The sequence below is a fragment of the Schistocerca americana genome, chromosome 8 (assembly GCF_021461395.2).
Source record: "Schistocerca americana isolate TAMUIC-IGC-003095 chromosome 8, iqSchAmer2.1, whole genome shotgun sequence".
Classification (NCBI taxonomy): domain Eukaryota; kingdom Metazoa; phylum Arthropoda; class Insecta; order Orthoptera; family Acrididae; genus Schistocerca; species Schistocerca americana.
Genome location: NC_060126.1, coordinates 121,725,038 through 121,748,618, shown reverse-complemented (window position 1 = coordinate 121,748,618; position 23,581 = coordinate 121,725,038). Strand labels below are relative to the sequence as shown.

Below are 23,581 nucleotides of genomic sequence, written 5' to 3'. Positions count from 1 at the left end.
AATGGTGCACTCTGTGGAACTCACTGACTTTGAACGTAGTCAGGTGATTGCGTGTCACTTGTGTCATACGTCTGTTCGCGATATTTAGACACTCCGAAACATCCCTAGGCCCACTGTTTCTGATGTGATAGTGAAGTGGAAATGTGAAGGGACATGTAAGCATAAAAGAGTACAGGCTGACCTCATCTGTTGACTGACAGAACCGCCGACAGTTGAAGACTGTTGTAATGTGTAATGGGTGGACATCTATCCAGACAATCACACAGGAATTTCAAACTGCATCAGGATCCACTGCAAGCACTATGATAGTTAGGTGGGAGGTGAGAAAACTTGGATTTCACGGTCGAGCTCATAAGCCACACATCACTCCGGTAAATGCCAAACGACACCTCGCTTGGTGTAAGGAGCGTAAACATTGGACAAACAACAGCGATTGCATCTTTTGACACGATCGAGCACCTGTTCATAATGCACGGCCTATGGCGGAGAGGTTACACGACAATAACACCTCTAATCATACAATGAAGGCTTTCACGACCGGATGGTACTGTTGTTAATAATTCTTCCGGGTTATATGGCCGTGGTCCATGGAATTCTATTCCTAACGTCCACGTAACGGCCATATAACCCGGAAGAATTAACAACAATAACACCTATGTAATGGACTGGCCTACAGAGTCCTGCCCTGAACCCTATAGAACACCTTTGGGATGTTTTGGAACACCGACATCGTGCCAGGCCTCACCGACTGACATCAATATCTCTCCTCAGCACAGCACTCCATGAACAATGGGCTGCCTTTCCCCAAGAAATCTTCGAACACTTGTTTGAACATATGCTTGCAAGAGTGAAAGCTGTCATCAAGGCTAAGGGTGGGCTAACACCATATTGAATTCCAGCATTACCGATGGAGAACACCACGGACTTTTAAGTCATTGTCTGCCAGTTGTCTGGATACTTCTGACCACATAGTGTAGCTGATACGAAATATTACACTTTATCAATTTTTTGTTGTCAATTTTACTGAAAAGCATACTATTCACAAACCTCTTTTCCATCCTTCTCTCTTTTAAATGTAACGTGTAGTATTGATATGAATGAATGGCAGTTTGAAAGTGTTAATCAGTCTAACAGGAAGTAAACTACGGGACATAATTTTAAAACAGTTTTATACTTCTACTCTGAATGTAGTATCAATGTTTTAAAACTTTTTTAGTACCACATATGATACAATCATGATTCAAAAATTATGCAAATTGTTCTAGTCATTATCTAATTCTCTTGCTTTTTTTCCTATATCTATTAGATTTTTTTTTCCCTTCATGTTGCTATGAGCAACAATCTACTGACCAAGTCCCATGCATTTCAGAACTCTAAAAAATAGTTCAAATGGCTCTGAGCACTAAGGGACTTAACTTCTGAGATCATCAGTCCCGTAGAACTTAGAACTACTTAAACCTAACTAACCTAAGGACATCACACACATCCATGCCCGAGGCAGGATTCGAACCTGCGACCATAGCGGTCACGCGGTTCCAGACTGTAGCGCCTAGAACCGCTCGGCCACTCCAGCTGGCTTCAGAACTCTCCTACTGCTTTTGAGACCAGTACAAACCTAATAGAGTAATATAAATATATATTTTCTACAACAAAATGACCAAGGAATGTATATGATAATGGTAAAGCTGTTCATTAAGATTATGTGATGTATGGTTCCACGCTGTCATTAAGATTATGTGCATACATCATACCTCTTGATAATACACAAGACTCTGAATCTGTCACTGTACTCAACACTTAAAACTGAAATTGTGGACACAGGGTGTATACGTGGACAAGGAAAACAAATTCCCGGATTTTTCCCAGTTAAAAATAAACTTTCTCCCGGGTGAAAATATACTTTTTCTGTGTTACGTGACAGTATACTCCTCCTCGACACTGTAAAACTCGTCAATCCTTTGAATGTTTAAGGTTTTATATACCAACGTAGTATTTCCCCACACTTTAGAAAACGAAACTTAGGGGGAAAAACACGTTTTGAGAGACCTTAGATGTGCAGCAACATGTACGCTGCATATTTCCGTATTACGGAGGTATAAGTTTGAATTCCACCACACACCACATGTCACTTTCCGAAGCACTGAAATTAAGATTGCGATGCGCTTTTGTAAGCCAGTCATAGCTCATGTCACGTGATCTCGCCAGCTGATGACAGCATAGGACACGTGATGGAGTCAGGCAATAGCAAGATCACTCAAGTAGCGCAAAAACACAAATAAGAAAACAATGTTTAAACTAATATACATAGCATTCACATATAACATTGGTCTCGAAAATTAATAAGCTGGAAGAGAAGCTAAGCTTCCACATATTATGTTGTATCTTAAAGTGTAACACACGCAAAAAAAGATCATCACACAAATGTGCCAGTAAAATTTTTAATAACAATGTAAATGTCTGATCTTCTGGGCTCGAAATTCTTCTAAAAGGTCGTCTTCAAAGAGTGGATTTTTAAATGAGAGTCAAACACTTTGTGATTTAAAAAATTCATTGTACATTCTCGCACATAGTTCATCTTGCGTAAAAGGAAATTTGGTTTGAATGTAACGCTTTTCAAGCCACCATTCCCAATATTTTCCCGCGACCTGTTAGAAATAAGTTCGTTTCATCAGTTGGAAGAGAGCGCCAGATAACAAGCGTCATAGCGCTTACGCAGCTATGACGACACAAGAAGCCCATATGTTCGTACGTGTAAAACATTAAAAGATCTTACATTATGTCATAAAAGAAACAAGACATCAGAGGATACTTGAAGCGCATCAGAATTTTGTGAACCATACTAAAATGCATAATTCGGCTTAAAATGTACATTCGTATGTAAATTTTTTTGGAGTACCAGTACTGTATCATCTAATGTTTGCTTCTTTATTATGGCATAACGCCATACGTGCACTTGAAATGCAGCGAACAGTTGAAACTAGCCAATTGTGTGAAATTAAACACTTCGCTTCAAGTAAATTGACAGCCTCAGCAGAAAAGATTAATAAAAGCCAAATATCTTTAGCAAACTAACAAAAAAAAAACTACATTGTTCTGCAAGGCGATTAATGTTTGACTGTCAGGAAAGTGGAAATAAAATCTAAAACTAATAACATATTTTAGCCTTCCATAATTATGTGAACGTATTTTAATTCGTTTGATAGCCCCTGGCCACAAAAATCCATTTGTTGTTATTTAACGTGAGAGCAATAAACAAAGAGGAATCAACAAAATCACTAAAAGCAAAGAGGTCACATGGAGACGACCCATCTCCCCACAACTCAGACTGCTCTGGGCATCAGCCCCAGATTTACTATATTTCCGAACCGGGGCAATATTAAGTAGTGGCGTCCAGCCACACTTCTGTAACCAGAAGCGAGAGAAGGTACTACTCATAGGCGACTCAACTGCGCAAGCCGAAGAGTCTGCCCACAACTGCTCAAACAATTCTAATTTAAACGGTTGTCACGTCACACTCATCGGAGGCAATTTGTTGTTATGAAGTATTCCATAGTCTTCCTAAAGCCTTTGACACACTTTGCTGTTGGCAGACGCTTGTAGGAGCACTGTGTTTTGTTGTCATATATGGCGCATTTTTTTTGCAACTTAAGTTTTATTTTCGTCTTTTTTTTTTTTTCCTTCTCTCGTTCATGTTTTGTTGCTGCAGTATTAACTGCAGTAGCAGGATACAATAATATCCTGCAGAACCAAGATGATCTTATACTATGTCTTCAGTGCAACAGGCAAAGTTTTATTCAGGAGCGTGAGCAGGATAGCACTTCAGAGGTATCACCTCATTCGTTTCTGCACGAGAGGAGCAAGTATGATGAGAGTTGAAAAGCTAATAGTGGAGTAAGGTGCCATCAAAATATGAGAATAAACACCACTGCAGGAAAAGACTACCACTGTCAGTGCCAAACTGCCAATGCTTATAGCCAACTACCTGAAGACAGTAAATAAAAGGCAAATCTAATGGAAATTAGCTGTTTGTTAACTAGCTCCACAGTGACATCCACGCATTACCATTTAAATATTAATAACAACTTATGCCTGTATTGTGAAAACTCATTTCTGAATGTACACACAGCAACGTGTGAACAGTTATTTAATGTACTGAGTACGCACGGGACTAAAACAAGCCTTCAGTCACCACTCAGATACAAATTCATCAAAATGCAACATCAGATTGAGGATTGATAGCAATGTGTAATGCAATGAGAAACACTAAACGTATAGGCTTTTATTAAGTTGCATGCCAGTATCAGATCTCTTATTACTTTTGGATTTACCACAATTAGGAAAAGGATACTGTTTGCGTTTTAGGAACCCTGTCACCACTGTTTGAACTTTTGAAGACACTTGCATAGGGTATGGTGCTAAAAACATGCGATGTTCTAAAATCAGCCTACCTCAATCATACAAATGTTCACCAGAATTCACAGAAAAAGCCCTAATTTTGTACACAGTCAAGCTGCAGAAAGTAAAGGAGCTGACACCAATCAAAGAGTGGTAAAAAAACTGTTTTTTGAGCCAACAGCCTATGAATGCTAAAGACAGTCTGTTCTTTACTGTAACTGCCGCTAGTAGCACTAGTTCGACTTTTACAGTTCATGTGGTGTGATAAGTGGAGAAAAGCTATTACTACAGTAACACTGTGTGTCAGCAACCTGCACACTCTTGACGGCTTTGTCACTAAATGTATCCTAAGACAATTATTTGCACTGCATTTAAGGATTTTATAGTGAGCTCTCCACTAAATTATTCAGTCTGGAACATACTAATTGTGTATGCTTGGCAAATATAACTGCTGCTTGAAAAAGACGTGGATTCTATCTTATAAAAGTAACTGCGATTAAATCACCAGTTTAAATTATAGTGGAGAATATTTAAACAAAATAGTTTTTGCACTCATTGTGAGTTTTAATTCTTTTGATATTTCTATTCAAATACTTTCAGCTAACTATCCATTATTAAAATTTCAGAACTCCAGATTTCCCATTTTACAACCATCGAATGAATGGCAGTATCTCATTCATATTAGACTGATCTATTCCCTACTTTCAGCGTACATGGCAGATAAGTATCCTATCAACAGTCTCTAGGATTGTGTGTCTACCTAGGTTAAATGTGCAAGAAAGTGATTTCATGTCAGTGTTGGGAATGCATGCAGCCAGTGGAGCAGAAGGGTGAATGTAATGCTGGTCAAACCAATGCAAGCAAAGTACCTTTACGTTTTGGCTGATGGCCCAAGCAAGGAAATTACCCTCACCATCTTTTTTGCACACTTTCCCCAATTATCACTTTCTTATCCCAGTCCTACCCCCACGAACCATGGACCTTGCTGTTGGTGGGGAGGCTTGCATGCCTCAGCGATACAGATGGCCGTACCGTAGATGCAACACCAACTGTTGAGAGGCCAGACAAATGTGTGGTTCCTGAAGAGGGGCAGCAGCCTTTTCAGTAGTTGCAGGGGCAACAGTCTGGATGATTGACTGATCTGGCCTTGTAACACTAACCAAAACGGCCTTGCTGTGCTGGTACTGCGAACGGCTGAAAGCAAGGGGAAACTACAGCCGTAATTTTTCCCGAGGGCATGCAGCTTTACTGTATGGTTAAGGATGATAGCGTCCTCCTGGGTAAAATATTCCGGAGGTAAAATAGTCCCTCATTCGGATCTCCGGGCGGGGACTACTCAGGAGGACGTCGTTATCACGAGAAAGAAAACTGGCGTTCTACGGATCAGAGCGTGGAATGTCGGATCTCTTAACCTGGCAGGTAGGTTAGAAAATTTAAAACGAGAAATGGATAGGTTAAGGTTAGATATAGTGGGAATTTGTGAAGTTCGGTGGCAGGAGGAACAAGACTTTTGGTCAGGTGAATAGAGGGTTATAAATACAAAATCAAATAGGGGTAATGCAGGAGTAGGTTTAATAATGAATAAAAAATAGAAGTGCGGGTAAGCTACTACAAACAGCATAGTGAACACATTATTGTGGCCAAGAAACACACGAAGCCCATGCCTACTACAGTAGTACAAGTTATTAGCCAACTGACTCTGCAGATGAAGAAATTGATGAAATGTACGATGAGATAAAATAAATTATTCAGGTAGTGAAGGGAGACGAAAATTTAATAGTCATGGGCGACTGGAATTTTATGACTAGGAAAAGGGAGAGAAGGAAACATAGTGGGTGAATGTGGATTGGGGGAGAGAAATGAAAGAGGAAGCCGTCTGGTAGAATATTGCACAGAGCATAACTTAATCATAGCTAACACTAGGTTCAAGAATCATAAAAGAAGGTTGTATACATGGAAGAATCCTGGAGATACTAGAAGGTATCAGATATTATATAATGGTAAGACAGAGATTTAGGAACCAGGTTTTAAATTGTAAGACATTTCCAGGTGCAGATGTGGACTCTGACCACAATCTATTGGTTATGAACTGTAGAGTAAAACTGAGGAAACTGCAAAAAGGTAGGAATTTAAGGAGATGGGACCTGGATAAACTGACTGAACCAGAGGTTGTACAGAGTTTCAGGGAGTGCATAAGGGAACAACTGACAGGAATGGGGGAAAGAAATACAGTAGAAGAAGAATGGGTAGCTCTGAGGGATGAAGTACTGAAGGCGGCGGAGGATCAAGTAGGTAAAAAGACAAGTGCTAGTAGAAATCTTTGGGTAACAGAAGAAATACTGAATTTAATTGATGAAAGGAGAAAATATAAAAACACAGTAAGTGAAGCAGGCAAAAAGGAATACAAACGTCTCAAAAATGAGATTGACAGTAAGTGCAAAATGGCTAAGCAGGGATGGCTAGAGGACAAATGTAAGGATGTAGAGGCTTATCTCACTAGGGGTAAGATAGATAGTGCCTACAGGAAAATTAAAGAGACCTTTGGAGAAAAGAGAGCCACTTGTATGAATATCAAGAGCTCAGATGGAAACCCAGTTATAAGCAAAGAAGGGAAAGCAGTAAAGTGGAAGGAGTATATAGAGGGTCTATACAAGGGCGATGTACTTGAGGACAATATTATGGAAATTGAAGAGGAGGTAGATGAAGATGAAATGGGAGATACAATACTGCGTGAAGAGTTTGACAGAGCACTGAAAGACCTGAGTCGAAACAAGGCCCCGGGAGTAGACAACATTCCATTGGAACTACTGACAGCCTTGGGAGAGCCAGTCCTGACAAAACTCTACCATCCGTTGAGCAAGATGTATGAGACAGGTGAAATACCCTCAGACTTCAAGAAGAATATAATAATTACAATCCCAAAGAAATCAGGTGTTGATAGATGTGAAAATTACGGAACTATCAGTTTAATAAGTCACTGCTGCAAAATACTAACGCAAATTCTTTACAGACGAATGGAAAAACTGGTAGAAGCCAACCTCGGGGAAGATCAGTTTGGATTCCGCAGAAATGTTGGAACACGTGAGGCAATACCGACCCTACGACTTATCTTAGAAAATAGATTAAGGAAAGGCAAATCTAAGTTTCTAGCATTTGTAGACTTAGAGAAAGCTTTTGACAATGTTGACTGGAATACTCTCTTTCAAATTCTGAGGGTGGCAGGGGTAAAATACAGGGAGCGAAAGGCTATTTACAATTTGTACAGAAACCAGATGGCAGTTATAAGAGTCGAGGGGCACGAAAGGGAAGCAGCGGTTGGGAAGGGAGTGAGACAGGGTTGTAGCCTGTCCCCGACGTTATTCAATCTGTATATTGAGCAAGCAGTAAAGGAAACAAAAGAAAAATTCGGAGTAGGTATTAAAATCCATGGATGAACAACAACAAAAGCAAAACTAGGATAATGGAATGTAGTCTAATTAAGTCAGGTGATGCTGAGGGAATTAGATTAGGAAATGAGACACTTAAAGAAGTGAAGGAGTTTTGCTATTTGGGGAGCCAAATAACTGATGATGGTCGAAGTAGAGAGGATATAAAATATAGAGTGGCAATGGCAAGGAAAGCGTTTCTGAAGAAGAGAAATTCGTTAACATTGAGTATAGATTTAAGTGTCAGGAAGTCGTTTCTGAAAGTATTTGTATGGAGTGTAGCCATGTATGGAAGTGAAACATGGACGATAAATAGTTTGGACAAGAAGAGAATAGAAGCTTTCAAAATGTGGTGCTACAGAAGAATGTTGAAGATTATGTGGGTAGATCACGTAACTAATGAGGAGGTATTGAATAGAATTGGGGAGAAAAGGAGTTTGTGGCACAACTTGACTAGAAGAAGGGACCGGTTGGTAGGACATGTTCTGAGGCATCAAGGGATCACAAATTTAGCATTGGAGGGCAGCGTGGTGGGTAAAAATCGTAGAGGGAGACCAAGAGATGAATACACTAAGCAGATTCAGAAGGATGTAGGTTGCAGTAAGTATTGGGAGATGAAGGAGCTTGCACAGGATAGAGTAGCATGGAGAGCTGCATCAAATCAGTCTCAGGACTGAACACAACGACAACAACATCCCAGTCCTCTAGTAGCAGATATCTGAAGCCTTGATGCAAATATTATACATGTTTCTTCACCTCTCATCTGTAAATCTTTGCAATCAAACAATACTGTAGGGAAGTAATTTTGACTGTTAGACTGATGTAAGATATACCAGCAACAGGTGTGTGAATCAACAGTGTTCAAATCCAGTACTTTACTTGCTACTAGTTGCCATAGTTACTTCTCCCTGGTACTACTTTGATTATGCAATGATACTGTGACAACGACATGCATTTACAATCCCAGGCACAGCAATAGCCTTCATTCTGGCAATTGCAGGCAAGGGGAACACATGGAGGTAGGAAAAGCGGTATTCCTTTCCTGCATACCACTTCAGCTGCTCTACAGCCCAGCAGCATACATAACACGATTTCACTGAAAATTGTTTAATCCTACGATTCCTCATGGGCTATGAGAACACAGTAATATCCACTTAAAGAAAACGAAAAAAATCACATTTTGTGAAATATTTTCAGTGCAAATTAAGGATAGATATCAAGTGCAATCACCTCCTCAATAGTGCCAGTGCGTGGATTTATGATGCGCATCTTTTTATCTTTACAAGTTGTCAAGAGCTGTGAACCATCCCAGTTCCAAGATGCGCTGTATACAACATCAGGGTGGCAATCTATGTGCACCAAAATGTCACCTGTTCCCACATTCCATATTGCCACTTGGTTGTCAGAACCTATATTAAAAACAAAAACAAATTAAACTGTATGAAATGTATTCAATTGATTCATTCAAGCCTTCACTTACTACTACTACCACCACCTAAAGTAGAATATTAGTTATAAAGGTGCTTTTATCATTTATCAGTAAAGACTCGTGTTACAGTGATTATATTTTAAACTCCTATGGTTGCCAGTGGTAAAATCAAAGCCCACAGCTATTTACTGGCATTTAATACACTGACCGAAAAAAATATTAACACAGAATATGTGAAACAGAACAGAACAAGGATTTACGATTTGAATACATTCCGTGATAAATTAAATACATTTATTTGTACTTAAAATCTCTAGGTTCTAGTTACTAAAACTAATTCTAGAACATACTGGAGAATATTTTTAATCTGCAGTCACCCACCCTGGTTAGAATAAACACATTCAGACAGCCCTGCTGACAATCGGCAATCTGCACCAATCAAAGCATACAAAAACAAGACTAAGAGTATATCAAAGTGACTATGAATTCAAAAAAGTAAGAGTTGTCGTGCAATATTATGATGCGTGACAAAACAGTTCGTGTTTTCTACAGAAGTTCACATTTTCACAGAGAATATGTATCTTACTTGTAAACCTACTGGAAAGTTCCACAACATAGCAAGTTGTCACAAATATGTTCCATGGAACATGCAAAAACAAAATAACTACATTAACCTTATACCTTTTATGTGTTACTGACATTTGAGTAATAATAATTAGGTAATAGTATGGAAGATACCTTACTAATACTTTCAGAAAGGAAAGACATGAAAAAAGTTGTACTCATTAGGTATCAGTGCGCAAACCAACTTACATGTCTTGATAAAATTTTCAAATAACATGGCTTCATATCTGAATAGTGCTGAAATCATTGCTCATATACAACACAAATATATGTATGAAGCCACTTTTAGCTCCTTTCAGGCAACAAACTGCTGCTTTAGGCCTAATAAACTTTTGAAGCGAGTTGGTTTCATAGTTCTTCGCTGTTTGATCAAATCTTTTGATATTTTCCGTATAATGGCACTGTTTTAATATGAAAGTCCACACATTCACCTATTTGATTATCTTGTCTTTAAAATATTTTCCTTCAGTTCTATATCACCCTCCGTCTTTCACTGTTAAAAGTTAGTTCTCTGATGCTTTCTCATTTAATTGCCTATAGATCTGCTGCTTGGATATTTCAGATTGTCAGCTCTCACATTCCTTGGTGCTCCAGTCCTACATAGTCTGCACAAGAAACTTCTGACAGGTTCCATCAATTCAAGAAGCATAATTGCAGATGGGATGGCAGCCAATGCTCAGAATAGTCTACTTAATAAGGGTCCTTTTCATTGCACATACAGGGTGAACCCAAACTCCAATAACAAAACATTAGAGGCTGTTCAGGGATATTTTCTGTATGTTTTAGAGCATGGAATCTGTTGTTTATAGTGGCTCTTTACAGAGCAATATTGATTTATTTATTTTGTTACTCTTTGTTACCCCAATTATCACTGTTTCCTTGAAAATATCTTCGAAACATTGAAAAAGTCCGTAAGGAGCAATCATAAAAGCATACAGGCAGATGCAAAAGAACAGTGGTGTTGCTGCTATCACTGTAGGAAAAGCTCAGCATAGTTTTGCTGTGCCGCTCTTCTGTTGTATTCCGTGAACTCGTAGACAAGGAACATATCAGCCAACTCTTAGTCAATAAGCTTATCCACACTGCTGTGTATCAATGTTAGTGTGCAACTAACACTGCTGGAAAAAAGACAGAACCGAGCAATACTAAATGCAACCTAGAGGTCTAAGAGTCATGTGGGCATTACTTTGAGTGAATTGAATAAATTTGATTCCAAACAAGACAGGCAGCACATACCATTTGTATTTGCATTGCTGTACAGAAATTTTCAATGTAATAAAGATACAAAGATAAATGGGGTGAGAAATCAAACAAATTGTGATTACTCTTTAAGGAGCTATTTGAGAACACAGTTACCTTATACCAAAGAACCCACAAAATATCCGAATAACTGCTGAAATTTTGTCAGAGTTTGGACAGACTATGTAGATAGCTGAAGGTGGTATGTGTATTTGACCAAAACTAGTAGCTTTAATAAAGAAGTGACACAACTTTTGTGCCAAATCATGTGTTTTCAAAATAATTTATTCTATTAACATTCTGCAAGAAAGTAAAATCTCAACAGTGGCTAATTCACCATATTATATACGTGCATCTAAATCGCAGGCATGTGCAGTGCTTGCTTCGTACATCTTACCTTTAGATCAAAATTGTGATGCTTTAACATCTACATTGTTTATGTAGCCACCTCATTAGAAATCCCTCTTTACTACATAACAAACATGTTTGTAACTTACACGAAATCATTTACACACACACACACACACACACACACACACACACACACACACAAAAATACTTTAGGGGGAAATGTTTTGCATTCCATTTCTCACAATCTTTACGTAACAGTACTTTACACATTTATTCTACATCATGCAGTTCCAATACTACATAATGCCTGTGAATCTTATGTATTTACCTTACTTCTCCCCTTTTCCTTTTTAAAAGATTCCTGTGTTGTAGGATTCAAATGTTCTTCACTGCATCCTCATAAAAGCAAGCATTATCAATATCTTGATATTAGTTTGAGTATCAAAAGCAATTATTAATGCCATTAACTTAAGGAACAAAAGTCACTATCATTAATCAAATTTTAGATTCAACAAAACCTATTAATTGATCAGTGCAGTCCACTGGCATATGCAATGATCTTTGGAGGCTATTGTAAATTACTCACGAGACAGCTATTGCAACCTCTGATTTTCAAACAAAAAGTAAAGCAACTTAATTATTGGAAAACATAAGTTATTAAGCTCAGAATGATTTCAACAGCCTCATCTTTGGTATATTTAGTTCTCTAATTCAGTGTGTAACTTCTTTATCAACTGCAATAACTTTGATGTGTGGCTCACTATTGAGAAAGAAGTGAGTCAAGATATATCCAGAACTGTGTTTAAAGAGAAGAGAAAAAGAAAGAAAGGAGCAACACAGAAGGAAGAAACACAATGATAATTTGTATCTATTATTCAGTAATTCAAAGCAGTATATGTACTTGTGTTGAATTTGCAACCATCATTTTGCTCACCACAGAATATTCAAGATCCAACAGCAACAATGTTAATTGCATCCTCTCACCCAAAAGCTGACGTGTTTAGTCATCAACAGGCACACAAACAAAAAAAGGACAAAAACTTGCTAGCTTTTGGAGTACATCACACACACACACACACACACACACACACACACACAAAACTTTGTCTCTGCAAAGAATTTACTCCGAAAGACAGCAAGATTTTTTTTTTCCCCTTTCTTTTTGTGGGCACATATCAATGACTCGATGCTTCTGCTTTTCAGTGCGTGGTCTCCTTTTCCTCCTATAGTATTTACATTCCAACAGCAGTTTCCATAATTAATGGAGTCCTGATGTGCTCTACCTACACTTGTGCATTCGAAACCAAAATTGAATACTGCAGTCACATGGGGGTACATGGGTGAGAAAACCAGAAATGGCTCCCCAACTAACTGTGATTGCAGTTGTCATAGCCAAAATCCATTAGCAGCAGATGATAAAGTCTCTAGGAGTCCACAGAAAAAGTCATGTACAATAAATTTGGTTACAATAGTCTGCCTTGTAGATAACTAATGTGAAATCAATTTATGAAAACTGGAGAACATCAAACATCTATAGTTAACTTCTCCTAGTTAACTATGCTGTCTTTCCATTTTTGGAAGAATATTTTGAACAATGGAATTGTTACACATGTTTCCCACTACTGTCATTTCAGGGGTAGCTATTAAGTGATTCTGATGAAAGTTCTGTCAATTATTCAAGCAAAAAGGTTAAAAAGCACTGTGTCAATAAAATCAGAAAACACATCAATTACTTTTTAGAATTCTCTCCACCTTTCAAAGTGATCATCTCCATTAATAATTTTGGAAAAAATCAGTCCTTCACCACCAATTCATTACAAAAAATTCAAAAATTTCTTTTACAAAATAATTTTTTTATCGTGTTGGAGATACAAGGACAGTTTAATTAAAATTAAATTGCAAAGCTGGCACAGATAAATGATTTGGTTTTGTAAAATAAATTTACCTGCAGTGAGAAGGACATTCAAGGCAGTTGGGTGCCACAGGACAAGACCAACTCGTCTTTGATGGTATACAAGATCCACAACAGGTTCTGTAAGTGTTCTGTAACATCACACAGAGGTTTACTGTTACAGAGAAAATGATGGAAATAATAATAATAATAATAATAATAATAATAATAATAATAATAATAATAAATGTATTATAGTTACTTTAAAAATATGAATTTTATCTCCAAGAGATCATTTAAAATGCAATTACAGCTCACATCACCAACTGATCCTTACACTTCTCCAAGAATGGAACAAAGACTTTACAACTCACCAGAAATAAACAGATTAGACACATGAAACAACTACAATCAAATGCCTTTAACAAGGTAACTAACTCAAATACTTACAAAGAGCCAAAAATTGTGCATGTACAACTCAGTGCCTCCTCACTGCACTGTTGTTACATACACATACACAGGGCGGAAAAAGGACAACAGTGAAGAAGTTTCAATTTCAGAAAGTGTTCAAGCTGTGTCTATGTACATCGTGTTAATAACCAAGAGACTGGTGGTCGTCATGGTTTTCTTGGGTAATAAATTTTTATGAACTTGCAGGTTTAGATAAACAAAAATTTTCCTTATCTCTCCACGAACAGATTATGTTTGTATTGTTAGATCCACCTACAAATAAATGTATTCACATATTTTAATTTTATTTGTGTGGCTTGTCATAATCATAACTACCTGCCTTACAGTGTTCATAAGGAGGCCTGTTTAATGCATTAAGGAAAACTACAAAGGTGCAGAGCAACCAAAATGAGCAAAGTAAAAATTAAAGACAATCAGGGAAACAGGCGTGAAAAATGACCGATACAAAGTTTTGAATCGGTCCCGGAAATGTGCTCAGATGACCTACTTAAAACAACCACTTGCAATAAACAGGAGATCTGAATTCCATTGTAGCACAATTTTCTGATTACCACGGTAGATTAATAAGCTCTACTGGTTTGTTGGTTTAAGTGACTAATGATGGCCAAATGATGTGATGTACTGTCACTTGCAAAGAAGAAAAACCATAAGCACCTTAAAGGAGAAGAGGAAGAGAAACGATATTTCATGCACTGAGACATTATGTGGTTTGATTCAGAGATTATAAAACCAAGTTACATGAATGATGTAACCTGCAGAAGAAGCATACTGCCAGTTCTTTGCCAGTAGAATGTCACAGCCCGATCTAACTAGTTGAATGAAATGATCAGGCTCAGAAGGGTGTCCTACAGCTGTAGTATTCCTTTCTTAAATAAACTGCCCAACTGTTGTAAATGGCCTTCAATGTCCTGGCTATTGTCACTGGGACAGGGCTGATATTCTGTAGTGGACAGATAAGTGGATTTTGCTGGCCAAGAGAGTACCTTAATATTGTACAGGCATATCATAGAGATTCATACTGTTACGTGGACAAGCATTTTCCTGTTGAGAGATGGTACTAGGATGCAGTCTCATTAGAGATAACACATGAGGAGGTTGTTATGTACCGTATTTACTCGAATCTAAGCCGCACACGAATCTAAGCCGCACCTGAAAAATAAGACTCGAAAAGAAGGAAAAAAAAAAAAAAAAAAAATTTCCCGAATCTAAGCCGCACCTGAAATTTGAGACTCGAAATTCAAGGGGAGAGAAAAGTTTTAGGCCGCACCTCGAAATCGAAACAAAGTTGGTCCATTGTAATATGAGACACAATTTAGGTCGAATGAATGACGATACAGCTACATAGTTTGGTTCGAGCCGTAAGCTTAGCAGTTAAGCTTTACCAGGTAGCCATTGCTATGCGACAGGCGCTCCGTCCGTATTTATACGGGTACCCTTCGTTTTTCACGTGCTTCGTCTGGTTTGAATTGAGTACTTATTTTTCTTTGATCTAACAAGTGCCGTTCTCTTTGTTACAGGTGTTTATGTCACTCTAAGCTGAAAATGCATTACTGTACTGTGTCGTGTATTGTTTGTCGCATTCTGATAATGAGCGTTTACGATCTGTCGCCGCTCGCGGTACGGTTTGCTTTAGTGCATGCTACCGCCGCTTACAATTTTTTTAAAAAAAAAAAAAAAAAAAGGAATTGTCTCAGTATCGAAACAATGCTATTTGTTATTATTTACACTGCTGCTTTCTTTGATAATGATCAACAAGAACCAAATAATAAATTGCGTATGATAGAAGATGTTCTGAACGAGAGTTTAGCGAAAAATTTTCTCCGTTTGAAATCTGTGCAGACGCCTCTTTAGTACATTACTTTCTGCACAGAAATTAGAGTAATCTTAGATTTAAAAATCTAGTCAATTGCCGTGCTTCATTTCTGACTGTATCACTATTAGGCATAAGAATAATACGAATATAAACATGACATGATATGTGTATACTTCCGCGTTTGCTGTTGTCTCACTCTAGTTTCGTAGTTTATTAGGTAGACAGGATTTAAATGAGATAGCAGCAAACACGAAAGAATACATGGAAAATGTTTATATTCGTATTATTCTTATGGTGGAGATAATACTGCATGTGATTCAAAATTCATAAAAGTTCCCATTAGCAACCATCTCTTCTCACAGGTAGGAAAAAATTCAGAACGTAGAATTGGCCATACTGACAAACATCGCAAACAGTCTTGCCAGACGGATTTTTGTAGTACATTGAAAAGCTGCTTCATTCGAAGATGAACAATATGGAATTTGTATTTACTTCGTTGGATAAAGTACGAAAATGTAGTGGTCGAAATTCGGGGCGGAGAAAAAAAGCTCGTCTTCCACCTTTTTTTAAAATTTATTTACTGATGCAGAGGTTTTGGCGCCAGTATTTATCTTTGTGCCTGCAAAGCATGCCTGTGTAGCGCTACATATATTCGACGGCAGAAGTTAGTTGTGGCGGCACCTACCAACATATTTCAGAACTTCCGCTAACTTTGCACTCGATTCTAAGCCGCAGGTGGTTTTTTGGATTACAAAAACCGGAAAAAAAGTGCGGCTTAGATTCGAGTAAATACGGTACCTCAGTTCCATCAGAGTTCTCTGAACCACTACCAGAGGAGACATGAAGTTGTAACTGATTGCCCTCACCCCTAAAGTAGTAAGTCAGCATGTCCCTTCAAAAGACTGGCAGAATGTGTTCTACCATTTTGGCATTGCCATAAATCGCAAATGACAGCATCCGAAGCAATGCATAGCCAAGGTTCATTGCTGTCACCACTCTTCAGCAGTTCATGCTTCCCAGCATGGCACTACTCCAAATGTAGCCATCTGTATTGCTAACACATGGGTTGATGATTCAGTAGTCCACCACCTTCTGCTATTCTTCAAGTAATGGTTTGTGATGACATTTGCTGTTTTAGTGAGTCTATTACTGATGCCCAGATGACAGGTGAAGATTTGAAGGTGTAACAACATTCTTATCACACCACATGACATTCCTCCCTTGGTGTGGTCACCACGTCAACCAGCATCTTGTGATATGTGTGAAATTTCTTCTTACATTTCCTTTTAGTCCGGTGTAGAAGCCAAATGCCTCACATGCCTGAATATTGCACAATTTCACCAGCTGATCATATGCCAATCCAACTTTCAAACTCTTGTCACGTGCTGATAACATTGTTTCACACAATGTATGCGTCATTTCCTGGAGCCCTTCACAGTGTTCACCAACAATGTGATACAGTGCAATGGTCATCACAATGCTAATTCACTTTAGTGGCTGTTCTAGTTGTCACAGATAATTTCAACTATAATTCCCATACTGGCCATGTATTAAACTGGGTCCACGACGTATGAATCCTTCCAGTGCTTACATTTGTTGTCACTCACTGTATAAGGATGATTACAGAAATACACTACTAAGAAAACATTAAAACATTAAATGAGAGCACCAGAAGTTAAAATGATTGGTTGGTTGGTTTGTGGGATTAAAGGGACCGGACTGCTACGGTCATCGGTCCCTTTTTCCAAATACTAAAAACACCCGCAGAGCATAAAAACGATTTACAGAATAGATCACAGATGACACAGAACAAGAGAAACTGAGACGAAGACCAGACAAAACGAACTAAAATCACACAGAGTGTGATGGTGGTTGGCCGACCATAGAATTAAAAAAGGAAAAGCCAACCACTTAGAAACACATTAAAAAATCAGTTTAAAATCATAGGCCAAAGGCCAGAATCAACACAAAACAATAAAATAAAACAGAAACACTCAGATTAAATGATAAAAACCCCCTGCCCGAATAAAACGTAAAACTAAGTCAGCCATAGCGGAGTCATCTGTTAAAAGGGCAGGGAGCGTGTCAGGCAGTGCGAACGACTGCCTGAGCAAACCTAAAAGTGGACAGTCCAATAAAATGTGGACCACTGTCAAAACAGAGCCGCAGCAACATAAAGGTGGGCCCTCACATCGCAATAGGTGGCCGTGCGTCATCCATGTGTGCCCAATGCGCAGCCGGCATAGGACAACAGACTCCTTGCGAGAGACCCGCAAGGAGGAGCACCATACACCGGTACGCTCCTTGATGGCCCGAAGTTTGTTCCGTGAAGGCAGGGCCCCAAAGGACTAGAATTTTGTTGCATAGGAACGCTCGCAAATCTGTCTCCGGTATGCCAATGTCCAGAGATGGCGTACTGGTGGCTTCTTTCGCCAGGCGGTCAACAGTTTCATTTCCGGGTATCCCAACATGGCCCGGTGTCCAAACAAAGACCACAGAGCGGCCGCAACGCGCAAGAGTATGCAGGGACTCCTGGATAGCCATCACCAGACGAGAACGAGGAAAACACTGGTCGAGGGCTCGTAAACCGCTCAGGGAATCGCTACAGATCATGAAGAACTCACCTGAGCAGGAGCGGATATACTCTAAGGTACGAAAGATGGCGACCAGCTCAGCAGTGTAAACGCTGCAGCCAGCCGGCAATGAACATTGTTCGGAATGGTCCCCTAGAGTAAACCGATAACCGACACAACCAGTAACCAACAAGCCGTCAGTGTACGCAATGCCAGAACCCTGATACAGTGCGAGGATGGAAAGAAAGCGGCGGCGGAAAGCCTCCGGAGGGACTGAGTTCTTCGGGCCCTGTGCCAATTCCAGCTGAAGGCGAGGGCGAGGCACACACTACGGGGGTGTATGCAGACGTGCCCGGAAAGGAGACGGAAGAGGTAAAGCCCCAAGTCCGGAGAGAAGCTCTTTCACGTGGACTGCGATCGTACAACCTGACCGGGGCCGACGTTCTGGCAGATGGACGACCGATGGCGGGAACAGGAGACGATAGTTTGGATGCCTGGGCAAGCTAAAAACATGGGCAGCATAAGTGGCCAGCAAACGTTGGCGCCGTAACCGCAGGGGAGGGACACCTGCCTCCACTAGTATGCTGTCCACAGGGCTGGTGCGGAAGGCACCAGTGGCAAGTCGTATTCCACTGTGTAGTATTGGGTCCAGCACCCGCAACGCAGATGGGGAAGCAGAGCCATAAGCCAGGCTCCCATAATCCAGATGGGACTGGTCTAACGCCTGGTAGAACCGTAACAGGGTAGATCGATCGGCGCCCCAGCTGGTGTGGCTCAAGCATCTCAGAGCATTTAGATGCCGCCAACACGCCTGCTTAAGCTGCCGAATATGAGGCAGCCAAGTCAGCCGGGCATCAAAAATTACACCCAAAAACCTGTGGGTCTCAACGACAGCAAGGAGTTCGTTGGCAAGATAAAGCCGCGGTTCAGAATGGACTATTCGGCACCGGCAGAAATGCATAACGCGGGTCTTGGCAGCCGAAAACTGAAAACCATGCGCGACAGCCCAAGACTGCGCCCTGCGGATAGCGCCCTGTAGCTGACGTTCAACAGCTGCAATGCCAGTAGAGCTGTAGTAACGGCAGAAGTCGTCAGCATACAGGGAAGCAGAGACAGAATTTCCCACCGCTGCAGCAAGCCCGTTTATTGCGATTAAAAACAGGCAGACACTTAAAACAGAACCCTGAGGCACACGTTCTCCTGGACGTGGGAGGAACTACATGAGGCCGCGACTTGCACGCGGAAGGTACGATACAACAGAAAATTGCGGATAAAAAGCGGCAGAGGACCCCGAAGACCCCATTCGGGAAGCGTAGAAAGGATGTGATGACGCCATGTCGTATCGTACGCCTTCCGCACGTCGAAAAAGACAGCGACCAGGTGCTGACGGCGGGCAAAGGCAGTACGGATGGCCGACTCCAGGCTCACCAGATTGTCGGTGGCGGAGCGGCCTTTACGGAACCCACCCTGAGATGGAGCCAGAAGGCCCCGAGACTCCAGTACCCAATTCAAGTGCCGGCTCACCATCCGTTCAAGCAACTTGCAAAGAACGTTGGTGAGGCTAATCGGACGGTAGCTGTCCACCTCCAGAGGGCTCTTTCCAGGTTTCAAAACGGGGATGACAATGCTTTCCCGCCATTGCGACGGAAACTCCCCCTCGACCCAAAGACGGTTGTAAAGATCGAAGAGGTGTCGCTGGCAGTCCACTGAAAGGTGTTTCAGCACCTGACAGTGGATGCCATCTGGCCCAGGAGCAGTATCAGGGCAAGCGGCTACGGCACTGCAAAATTCCCACTCACTGAATGGAGCATTGTAAGATTCTGGGTGGTGGGTGCGAAACTAAAGGCTCCGACGCTCCATCCGCTCTTTAATGGAGCGGAAGGCCAGTGGGTAATTGGATGAAGCGGAACTAAGAGCAAAATGCTCTGCCAAGCTGTTGGCAATTTCGTCGGAGTCTGTACTAACTGCTCCATTCAGTGAGAGCGCAGGGACACTGACAGGGGTCCGATAGCCATAGAGGCGTCGGATCTTGGCCCAGACCTGCGATGGAGAGGCATGGAGGCCAATGGTGGACACCTACCGCTCCCAGTACTCCTGCTTCCTTTGGCGGATAAGGCAGCGGGCCCATGCACGCAGCCGTTTGAAGGTGATTAGGTGTTCAATGCAGGGATGTCGCTTGTGACGCTGTAGCACCCGCCGGCAATCTTTAATCACTGCAGCGATCTCAGGCGACCACCAAGGCACAGTCCGCCGCCGAGGGGACCCAGAGGAACGGGAAATGGCAGATTCGGCGGCAGTAACGATGCCAGTGGTGACCGATTGAACCACCGCATCAATGTCATCATTAGAGAGAGGCTCAATAGTGGCAGTGGAGGAGAATAAGTCCCAGTCAGCCTTATTCATAGCCCATCTGCTAGGGCGCCCAGAAGAGTGACGCTGTGGTAGTGACAGAAAGATCGGAAAGTGGTCACTACCACACAGGTCGTCATGCACACTCCATTGGACAGACGGTAAGAGGCTAGGGCTACACATTGAAAGGTCAATGGCGGAGTATGTGCCATGCGCCACACTGAAGTGTGTGAAGGCACCATCATTTAAAATCGAGAGATCGAGCTGCGACAATAAATGCTCAACGGTGGCGCCTCGACCTGTTGCCACTGACCCACCCCACAGAGGGTTATGGGCGTTGAAGTCGCCCAATAGCAAGAAAGGTGGTGGCAATTGGGCTATCAGCACAGCCAGGACATGCTGCGAGACATCACCATCCCATGGAAGGTAAAGATTGCAGACGGTAACAGCCTGTGGCGTCCACACCCGAACAGCGACAGCCTCTAAAGGTATTTGGAGAGGGACAGACTCGCTGTGCAGAGTGTGAAGGACATAGAGGCAGACGCCACCAGACACCCTTTCATAAGCTGCTCGGTTCTTATAATAACCCCGATAGCCACGGAGGGCGGGAGTTCGCATTGCTGGAAACCAAGTTTCCTGAAGAGCAATGCAGAAGAAAGGGTGAAGGCTGATAAGTTGGCGGAGCTCAGCTAGATGGTGGAAGAAACCGCTGCAGTTCCACTGGAGGATGGTATTGTCCATGGCGGAGAAAGGCGTGACAGGACTGGGAAGGCAGATTACGCCGCTGGGTCACCTGCTGCCTCCGATGGAGCACCCGTGCAAGTGCTATCCATTGCGTCTGAGGGACCGGCGAGATCGAGGTCCTCAGCGGACGCAAGGATCTCCACCTCATCCTCAGACGCAGAGCTTTTAGGTAGCGGCGGAGTAGGTGCCACCGCGGGTGTCTTTGTCTTACGTGTCTTCAAAGTCGTTTTCTCTCGCTGTTCCTTTGGTTGCCGTTGTTGAGAGGGCTTATTGGAGTCAGTCTCCGGGACCGAAGAGGATCGCGAAGCCCGTTGACCAGCGACCTGTGGCTTCTTCAGCCACTGGTTGGTGTCTGCTGTGCCGCTGGTAGGAACCTGGGAAGGGAGTGACCCAAGGGATCCCTTCCGAGCGAGAGAAGCCGAAGAAGACTTACGCTTCTCCAGCTTAGAAGTGGGGACTGGTGTCCCCAGTGGTTTAGTGGGTGCTGCTCCCGAGGTAGATGGTGTGGGAGCAACAGCGAGAGAAGGGGCCCCCATCGTCAAGGGGGCAGGTGAGGTCCTCTGACTCTGAGAGCTGACTGTATGTCTTGCAGCTGAAGGAGCTGGAGCAGTAGTGACAGTGGAGGCATAAGATGACATCATGCGCACGGGATGTAGCCATTCAAATTTCCGCTTAGTCTCAGTGTAGGTCAGTCGGTCCAGGGTCTTATATTCCATGATTTTGCGTTCTTTCTGTAAGATACTGCAGTCCTGCGAGCAAGGGGAATGAGGCTCTCCACAGTTGACACAGACGGGAGGCGGAGCACATGGAGTATCGGGATGAGATGGGCGTCCACAATCTCGACATGTGAGGCTAGAAGTACAGCGAGAGGACATGTGACCGAACTTCCACCACTTAAAGCACTGTATCGGGGGAGGGATATAGGGTTTGACGTCACATCGGTAGACCATCACCTTGACCTTCTCTGGTAATGTATCACCTTCGAAGGCCAAGATGAAGGCACCGGTAGCTACCTGATTGTCCCTCGGACCCCGATGAACGCGCCGGACAAAATGTACACCTCGGCGCTCTAAATTGGCGCGCAGCTCATCATCAGACTGCAAAAGTAGGTCCCGATGGAAAATAATACCCTGGACCATATTTAAACTCTTATGTGGGGTGATGGTAACGTTAACATCCCCCAACTTGTCACAAGCAAGTAACCTGCGTGACTGGGCAGAGGATGCCGTTTTTATCAAAACTGACCCAGAGCGCATTTTGGACAAGCCCTCCACCTCCCCAAACTTGTCCTCTAAATGCTCTACAAAGAACTGAGGCTTCACAGATAGAAACGAGTCACCATCAGCTCTGGTGCAGACGAGATACCTGGGCGAATACACGTCACTGTCATTCATTGCCTTTCATTCCTCCCATGGTGTGGCCAGGGATGGGATCGATTTGGGGTCATAAATGTTAGCTTTAAAATGAGCCTTCGAACGCTTAGAGATTGCTGGTGGCTGGCCGCCAGCGAGAGATGATGTACCACGCTTCATTGTGGGTCATCCGCCCTGATGCCACCTACTCCGACCAAGGGCCCTCCCCACGGGCGCCACCCAGCCGCAGCAATAGCCACCTGGCAGGATGGCCATTGCCGGGAGTCCTGATGCCCCAGGGAGATGGGCATCTACTCCTTGGCATACGTGGGGAATTAACGGCGCAGGCATCAGTAGAGCCAGGGGGCTACAACCAACAGGGTACATGGCGGCCCCACCACAATGGACTGGCTACCGTGCTGGATCTTAGGTGCAAAAATGTCCAAGGTCGTCGTCGCAGTTAAAAGCAACACTGCAGAGTGCAGCGTGGTAATCGCACCCAGGGACGTATCCTCGCCCAAGAGATGGAAAACGAGCGGGACACCATTGCAACGACGAAAAAGCCGGCTAAAGGTCTCAATGCACGACGGATACTGTGCACCATGTAAGGCGCCCTTCCCCAATTGGCTCACTCTTCGGAATAATTTAGAAGGATGGAGGTCAAACCCGAGAGGGGACCATCACATAAGGCCGAAACATTTGGGACTCCTTTTAGTCGCCTCTTACGACAGGCAGGAATACCGCGGGCCTATTCTAACCCCCCAACCCGCAGGGGGGAGTTAAAATGAGTCAGATCATCCCACCTCACCAACACTGTCAAAAGACACCAACAACCCCACAATACTTTGAGTATAAAAAATTTCTTAGTTCCAGATCATTTATTTATCTTTAACCCCCCTTCCCCCAACTTCGCAACAGCTCCATA

The 23,581-nt window shown here is 42.2% G+C and overlaps 1 protein-coding gene across 2 annotated transcripts in view; it reads right to left on the bottom strand.

Moving 5' to 3' along the window:
- The window catches only part of LOC124544637 (coronin-6), a 111,132-nt gene that overhangs the window by 66,342 nt on the left and 21,209 nt on the right, over positions 1-23,581 (bottom strand). For both annotated transcript variants that reach the window (XM_047123248.1, XM_047123249.1), the window contains exons 4-5: positions 13,409-13,506; positions 9,051-9,229 (exon numbers count right to left, since the gene is read on the bottom strand). In XM_047123248.1, coding sequence (XP_046979204.1) covers positions 9,051-9,229; positions 13,409-13,506 — 277 coding nt within the window. The remainder of the gene's footprint in view (positions 1-9,050; positions 9,230-13,408; positions 13,507-23,581) is intronic.